Source organism: Zerene cesonia, unplaced genomic scaffold, assembly GCF_012273895.1.
Source record: "Zerene cesonia ecotype Mississippi unplaced genomic scaffold, Zerene_cesonia_1.1 Zces_u010, whole genome shotgun sequence".
Taxonomy (NCBI): Eukaryota; Metazoa; Arthropoda; class Insecta; order Lepidoptera; family Pieridae; genus Zerene; species Zerene cesonia.
In genome coordinates, this window is record NW_024045140.1 from 334,243 (window position 1) to 342,707 (window position 8,465).

Here is an 8,465-nt window from a genome sequence, read left to right on the forward strand (position 1 = left end):
CGCGTTTAAAATCCGTTAAAAAGTTTTTAATTCCTAAATGTATAATACTCGCGTAAAATCAAACACAAGAAAATACTATCTCTTTATTTGTTCCTAATGTGTTGAAAAAGTTGTAAGTCGAGTGGCGAGTCAGGCGCGCGGCGGCTTGTGCGCCGGCTCGAGCGGGCGGCGCTTGCGCGCGGGCGGCGCGCAGGCCACCAGCCCCGCGTGCGCCTGCGCCGCCACCAGCATGCCGAGCTGCGCGTGCGCCTGCGGGCACGCACGCTTAAATGTACTAGCGGTCCGCCCCGACTTCGCCCGCGGTACATATATAGCCTATAATAGCCTTCCTCGATAAATGGGCTATTAATGCTGAATGAATTTTTCAAATCGGACCAGCACTAATCGCACATAATGAACGCACTAATCCCAGGAGGACCTCCTCCTTTTAGTTTTTCCATTAGTGCGTTCAAACAGGCAAACAAACAAACTCTTCAGCTTTATTATATTAGGAGATACGATATATTACAGCTGAAACCCGTTTAACCTTACGACGCGTGTTCTCAAATTACGACAAATAAGTTTGTATGTCAAAATTAATAATGAAAGCGGACAACTGAGTTAGTGGTTCGCCTGATGGCAAGTGATCACCACCGCCCATGAACAGAGGAGAGGTAGCGCCTCTACGCTGTCCGCTTTTGAGGGGTAAGGGAAAAGGAAAGGATTTATGTCAGGGAAAGAAGGAATGGACCGAGACGGGTGCGAAAAAGGAAACGGGCCTCCAGTTCGTAAAGCAAGCAAGTAAACGCGTGAAAAACTTGAATTACTTTTGAAACTGAAGTTTTATTTTGGTCCACGTCGGTTTATGGAGAAAACGCGTCGCAGTGAAGCGGTTTTAACGGTAACGTACACAATATATGGCAATTTTTTCTCAAGTTTTACTAGTTGACGTGACTTCGTTTTATCGGCTAATACGAGCGAGTGAATAATAGTAAAATATGTCAAGATGCATTAAAACGGCGAAGGAAAACATCGTGAGAAAACCGGCATGTCCGAGAATCAAAAGTTCGACGATATGTGACATCTGCCAACCCGCACTTGGCCAGCGTGCTGGATTATGGCCTGAACCCTCATAGGAGGCCTATATCCCAGTAGTGGGAACATATATATATGTATATATATGGGCTGATGATGATGATGATGCTAAGTTGTATGTTGAGAAAATGTAAAAACTATGTCCCAAAATACGGGGTGTCCCGCCGATGGTGTACAATTCTTAAATTGACACGCGTATTGAGTGAGCGTTTAATTTTGAGTCGGTTTTAAGTACCACCTCATACTGACCTCGTATATCTAACTCGAGTACACATCGACATGTGTGTGAGCTCATAGTGTGAGTTGAGATGAGTTTGAGTTCGGAGTACACATCGACATTTATGTGAGCTCAGATGAGTGTGAGTTGAGATGAGTTTGAGTTCAGTTTGAGTGTCGCTCACTTCTTACATCCAACTCAAGTACACATAGAATACCTCGACGTGTGTGTGGTCATAGCGTGAGTTGAGTGCAACCCCGAGTGTGAGTTATGTCGAGTGTACTTGGTACACCTCGACATGTGTGTGCTGATAGTGTGAGTTTAGTTGAGTTTGAGTTAGGTTTGTGTGCCACTCACCTCCTCGAACATCTCCTTCGCCATCGTGTAGACGCTGTGCGAGCTGCTATTGTATATAAGCGCATTGGAGAGCATCAGCAGTACGTCCCGTTGGAACTGCGCCGTCGTTCTGCGGGGGGACAGGGGGACAAGTTGTACACACGAATTTTGTTGGATGTTGGATAAGGATATATTGTTGGATAAGGGGGGCATGTTGCAGAGCTAAGATTGTTGGATAAGGAGGACAAATTGTACACCCAAGTTTGGATCTGTGGGACGAGTTCTACAACCAAGTTTGTTGCATCAGGGGGACAAGTTGTACACCCAAGTATGTTGGATCAGGGGGACAAGTTGTACACCCAGGTATGTTGGATCAGGGGGACAAGTTGTACACCCAGGTATGTTGAATCAGGGGGGCAAGTTGTAGAGCCAAGTTTGTTAGATCAGGGGGTACCGGTTGTATACCTCAGTTTGATGTATCAGGGGGGATAAGTTGTACATCCAAGTTTGTTGGATCAGGGGGGCTTGTTGTACAGCTACGTGGTGTACAAATTAAGTTTTTCTTTTATGTCACCGTCAGCAATGGAGCTGGTGGGTCGCCTGATGTTAAGCGGTACCACCGTCCGTGGACATTTGGAGAGGCGTAAGGTTCATTGCAGACCGAGCGCCTCTACAAATCTATTGCCGGTTTCGATTTGAAAAGGGATTAAGAAAGGATTGGCGAGAGGAATAAAGAAAGGAATGGGAAGACTAAAGAAAAGGATATGGGCTTCCGGCTCCCCCACTCACCGAACGAAACACAGCTAGTAAGCTAGTAAGAAGCTACTTCACGCCGGTCTCCAGTGGGGGTGCGGTACTTTCCCGGTACGAGCTGGCCCAATTTCTTGTGTTTGTTATATCAATGGGATGTCAATGGGACGTATGGTACACCCATGTGTTGGGGTTAATTGTATGCAAAAAATCATTCATTCATCTTTCTCATTTAACTAAACTAAACAAATACAATCTATACACAAAAAAAAGTTGAAATATACGCAAACGATACATTAATTGTTTGAGAAAAATTCATTTATAAGATGTAGTGGGTATTCTGGGGGGGGGGGGGGCTTAGTCTCACCTGATGACCCCCGAGTCAATGTTCCGGCGGATGGTGGACAGGTCCATGGGCCGCTTTATCAGCGAGCTGTAGCCGGGCGCCTCCTCGTCGGTGATCGGCCGCAGGAACAGCGACGCGTACTTGTGCGCGCACAGCCTGGGAACGCATGCTCTGATTGTTTTGTGTTTTATTTATCTATGTTTGTCTATTGTGTTTTGTTGATAATATTTCATCTTTTTAAAGGTAATTAAAGACATATATTTAATTTCTTTTTTCTATTAGGCACAAGAGAAACAAATAAAATATATGTGTATGTAAACGCAGTCGACGCTGAAAGGCAATCAGCACTTAAGACAGCCAGTACTGGAACAGTCAGCACTGAAGAAACTCAGCACTGACAGACAATCAATTCTGCGCGGCAATCAGCACTGACAGTCAGCGCTGACAATCGCGCACGCACCTGCCGTACACGAGCATGACGCTCTTCCTCCACAGGCGGTGTTGCCGCTCCGCCTCGCTCGAGCTGGGCGACTCGGGCGCGCTCTCCGACCCGGAGCACGCTGCGGACGAGAATCGTTTATTTATTCTTCATACACTAGCTCTCTGCCCCGGCTTCGCCCGTGGTACATATGTAGCCTAAAGCCTTCCTCAATAAATGGGCTATCTAACAATGAAAGAATTTTTCAAATCGGACCAGTTGTTCCCGAGATTAACGCGTACAAACAAACTCTTCAGCTTTATTCATATAAATAACTAGCGGTCCGCCCCGAGCTCACCCTTGGTACATATGTAGCCTGTGGCCTTCCTCGATACATGGGCTATCTGACACTGAAATAATTTTTCAAATCGGACCAGTAGTTCCCGAGATTAACGCGTACAAACAAACTCTTCAGCTTTATTCATATAAATAACTAGCGGTCCGTCCCGAGCTCACCCTTGGTACATATGTAGCCTGTGGCCTTCCTCGATACATGGGCTATCTGACACTGAAATAATTTTTCAAATCGGACCAGTAGTTCCCGAGATTAACGCGTTCAAACAAACTCTTCAGCTTTATAATATTAGTATAGATATAACTCGTTGGAGAAAGGTGAAGTCCCGACTCCCTCAGTTGGGTATGGATCAGATTATATACATCTGTTTCACTGGACAACTTTCAAAAAAAAAGGAATCATAAAAATCGATTCACCCAGCTCTGGGATAAAACACACAAAAAAAAAATACAGTCGAATTCATAGGGAACCTCATTTTCATGTTAAAAACAATCACATGAAAGACAGAAATTTCACTCACTTCTCGAATCCGACTTTTTCTTTCTCGAATAATCTCTTTTCTTCTTCCCGTCTTTCTCTTCTTCTCTACTTAACTGTAAATAGAATTATATTATTACTATTTCATCGTTTTCCTTTCAATTTTAAGTAAATAACACAATTCATTACGATCTATATAATTTAATTGGTATAATTTTTAATGTCGTTATAAAAACCGGACATTATTAGAAATGGCTATATTTTCTTAACTTGTCTACAACACAGGCTACAAGTTAACGATCAAGATTCTAGATTCTTGAATCTAAATAATCCAATATATCGTACCAAATCTAATAAGACATTAAAGAAAAAAATTCCCCATATATTACAAGATCCATCACCTTTATATAAAGAAAGATTCTTAAACCGAATATGACTTCTTGTAAAAGCATCCCTAAAAAGAGACAGCAAGAGTTTTCTAAAAGCCAGCAAGAGATCCCTCACCTCCATGGGAGTGTCGTCGTCCGTCTCCGTGTGCGTGTCTTCTTCTTTCTTCTCTTGCGCCAACGACTCCTCCTTTATCATCTCCTTCAGTGGAATTGAGTCCTGAAAGAGTTTCACTCAAACTCAAACTCAAAGCCTTTATCATTTCACCTTTTTTTCTCAGAAAGGAAATAAAATTTAAATAAATGTAAAATGTGCCCCATATAGGGCACACAAGGGGACATGGCGTCAAACCCACCTCGGCATCTTCATCCTTTCTATCATCCTCCGACACCTTCTCCTCTCCACTCTGCTCTTCCGTCTCTCTCTTCTCTTCTACTATCTCCTGTTTCTCCTCCTTAACCTCCGGCGGTGGAGTCGGTTCTTTGACCGGTTCTGGAACTTGATTTGATTGATTTCTTATTATAACATTAAACAATAAATAATTAAAAATTGTTTGAAAGCTTGAAAAAAAAAAACGTAAATTTCTCTAGAACTTTATAAAAGACTAGCTGTGCCACGCGGTTTCATCCGCCTATGTTGTTAGTATCCCGTAGGAATATCCCGTAGGAAGAGTTGCCTATATATTATTCCAGTTGTCCAGCTGTCTACGTACCAAATGTCATTGCAATCGGTTCTGTAGTTTTTGCGTGAAAGAGCAACAAACACACTCACATCCTCACAAATTTCTGCATTTATAATATTAGTAGGATTAAAAGTATTCGTTCTTTCTCTTGTCCGTTTTTTAAATATTCGAACAATTCACTAACCCACACACTCACTCACTCACTCACTCACTCACTCACTCGCTCCCCCACCCACTCACTCACCAGCGGGCGGATCCTCCGGCGGGAGCGGTATATCCTCAGGCTGCAACTCCATCACATCGAGCGCGGCTACTTCCGGTGGCTCGTCTTCCTGATGCTGACCTTCCTCCACTAACGGCTCCGATTGTGATCTGTAATTATAAGCAATTATCTTATGCCCGCGGCTTTCCAAGCGTTTTATTCGAATTACTTTAATAGATGTTATCATATAAGCCCTCCTTTTGAATGAATATTCTATCTATTTAAAAAAAAACCATCAAAATCCGTCACGTAGTTTTAAAGATTTAAGCAAACATACATACGAACCCGGAAGGCGACTTTTACTTTATACTATGTAATGATAATGTTACGATATTATGTTAGTTATTTTTTAAATACATGATTTCTAAAACCCAAAAAAAAAAACAAAATTGTATAAAAGACGGTCTTATAGCATACGGCGATCTCTACCAGCCAGTAAACATTGATAATATGTCATCCTAAGAGACAAAAACTCACTCCTCTACGATCTCCTCCTTGACCGGCGGCTCTTCGTTGACTACTGCCATCTCTTTCTCCTTCTCTTCTTCTACAACTTCTACCATCTCTTCTTCGGGCGGAATTTCCGGTTCCTTTGGTTGTATTTCCTCTTTTACCTGTAAATATACCATTACTTTGAACGTTCCTGACGGCTGGACCGATTTTGATAGAACTTTACGTTACTAGCAATTTATCGCACTGGCATAAGATAAAAATTAGATCAAAATGAAAAATATCTACCCACTAGCTGTAGCCCGCGGCGTCGCTCGCGTAGTAAGTACCCAGGTAAAAAGTATCCAATATGCTAATCCAGACTATAATCTACTTCAGAACCGAATTCCATACATATACAGATGAGCTGTTTTCGCGTAAGAGTAACAAACATCCATACATACATACATCCATACTTATAAACTTTCACATATCTAATATTAGTATGATTATATATTACACATATCAGCAGTGGTGGCTCAGTGGTGAGAACCTCGGACTTCAAAATCGATAAGTCGGGGTTCGAGACCGGGCGAGCGTGCAGGAAATAAATTGATTTTTCAATTTATCTGCACATGTGGATAACATCACCACTGCTTAAAACGGTGAGGGAAAACATCGTGAGGAAACCGGCATGTCCAATAATCAAAAAGTTCGACGACATGTGACATCTGCCAACCGGCACTTGGCCAGCGTGCTGGATTATGGCCTGAACGCTCATAGCAGGCCTGTGTCCCAGCAGTGGGAACATATAAGGGCTGATGATGATGATGATGATATATTACACAACTAAATATATTGCTATCTAACAGCACAAGAATCCATGAATCTCTCTCTCTCTCTCTCTCTCAGAATCTATCAAACAGTCTACATTTTCAATGGCAACGGACGAACAAACAAACAATCAAATCCTTTGCCGTTACAGTACAAAAATTATAGATTACCTTCTGCCCTTCGGGCTGTATAACCTTTATTTCCGGCGTCGGGAACTTCACTTCCGGGAACGACACCTTCACTTCCGCCTCCGCCGGCGGGGCGGGGGGCGTCTCTTCGACTTCCGCCGGCTGTTCCACTTGCACTTCCTCCGTCTAAGTGGGAAAAGCGATATTTACAATAAAAACAGAAATTTTCATCCTTTAAATCAAATGTTTAGGGAGGAAGGGGGGGGGATTTGTTAATAAAAAGAACTTTCATTAATTTCTATCATCTTTACCATTTCCACGTCAGCCGTTTCCAGGGTGTCCGGTTCGACGATTGGCTCGGTCGCGTCAGTTTCCATCTGAAATGAATAAACAAATAAATAAATAAATAAAAAAAAGTTGGAGAGAATTACTATTTTTTCACAAAAAGAAAAAAAATTGTTTTTGTGTTTGTTGCGTCTGACTATCGACTGGGTGAACCGATTTTGATGATTCCTTATCATTTGATAGCCGTTGCCTTCCGTGTAAATTTCGTCCAGTTCTGACAATTTTAAGGCGATTTAGTTTCCTCTTTTTTGTAAAAAATATATATCTTCTATTATTATTATTATTATAAATTTCTTTATTCTCCATAATTATCTTATATACAAAATTCCCGGGTCACAATTTTAGTTACAGAACTCCTCCGAAACGGCTGGACCGATTCTAATGAAATTCTGTGTGCAACTCCTCCGAAACGGCTGGACCGATTCTAATGAAATTCTGTGTGCATATCGGGTATGTCTGGGAATTATGAGGCCAACATCTATTTCTCATACCCCTAAATGATAAGAGTCAGGCAGAACAGCGTTTGCCGGGTGCAGCTAGTTTTAATATATACTAGCTTACCCGGCCTAATAATTCAAAAATATTATGATTAAATATTGGGATAATTAATCGAAATATCTTAAGTTGGACCAAATCACACATAAAATGCCAAATTTCATCAAAATCGGTTGAGTTGGTGAAGAGTTCATTGGTAACATACATCATGACACTGGACTTTTCTTATATATTAAAAGATAAATATAATAATTGTATTTTTTATTTTATAACATTTTAACTCACACTCATGAATTGCATTAAATATAAAAAGAATGTCAAAAAATACCTTAATATCCTCTGGTATAGTCGGTGCCGGTTCGTCTGTCTGTTCATCCTCCTTCTTAAACTGTTTCTCGACCCTGAGACATTAATTGCATAAGCTCGAAACTCGCAACTCATACGTTTATTCAATCAATAAGACTTCTTATAGGAGCTCTAGCTGCGCCCCGCGGTTTCACCCGCGTAAGTCCGTTTCCAGTAGGAATATCGGTATAAAAAGTTGCCTATGTGGTACTCCAGTTGTCCAGCTGTCTACGTGCCAAATTGAATTGCAATCGGTTCAGTAGTTTTTGCGTGGAAAGAGCAACAAACACACACACATCCTCACAGACTTTCGCATATTAGAAGGAAGTAGGATTATAAAGCTGAAGAGTTTGTTTGTTTGGACGCATTAATCTCAAGAACTACTGGTCCGATTTGAAAAATTCTTTCAGTGTTAGATAGCCCATTTATTGAGGAAGGCTATAGGCTGTATATGTACCACGGGCGAGGCCGGGGCGGCCCGCTAGTCTTAAAGCCCTAGAGTATTGGGAATGCCACTCACCTAGGAGAAGCCTTGTGCATGGTCGTCACTGGTGGTATATTTATGTCAATATCCCTGAAGGCGTA

The 8,465-nt window shown here is 41.9% G+C and overlaps 1 protein-coding gene across 1 annotated transcript in view; it reads right to left on the bottom strand.

The window, feature by feature from the left end:
• Positions 1-69: 69 nt before the first annotated feature.
• LOC119839216 (bromodomain-containing protein 8) overlaps positions 70-8,465 on the bottom strand; it is a 13,984-nt gene continuing 5,588 nt past the window's right edge. The window contains exons 6-18 of the mRNA XM_038365435.1: positions 8,401-8,461; positions 7,864-7,936; positions 7,007-7,072; positions 6,738-6,881; positions 5,782-5,918; positions 5,287-5,414; positions 4,716-4,858; positions 4,478-4,579; positions 4,017-4,089; positions 3,184-3,283; positions 2,745-2,879; positions 1,649-1,757; positions 70-249 (exon numbers count right to left, since the gene is read on the bottom strand). Coding sequence (XP_038221363.1) covers positions 130-249; positions 1,649-1,757; positions 2,745-2,879; positions 3,184-3,283; positions 4,017-4,089; positions 4,478-4,579; positions 4,716-4,858; positions 5,287-5,414; positions 5,782-5,918; positions 6,738-6,881; positions 7,007-7,072; positions 7,864-7,936; positions 8,401-8,461 — 1,391 coding nt within the window. The 3' untranslated portion in view covers positions 70-129. The remainder of the gene's footprint in view (positions 250-1,648; positions 1,758-2,744; positions 2,880-3,183; positions 3,284-4,016; positions 4,090-4,477; positions 4,580-4,715; positions 4,859-5,286; positions 5,415-5,781; positions 5,919-6,737; positions 6,882-7,006; positions 7,073-7,863; positions 7,937-8,400; positions 8,462-8,465) is intronic.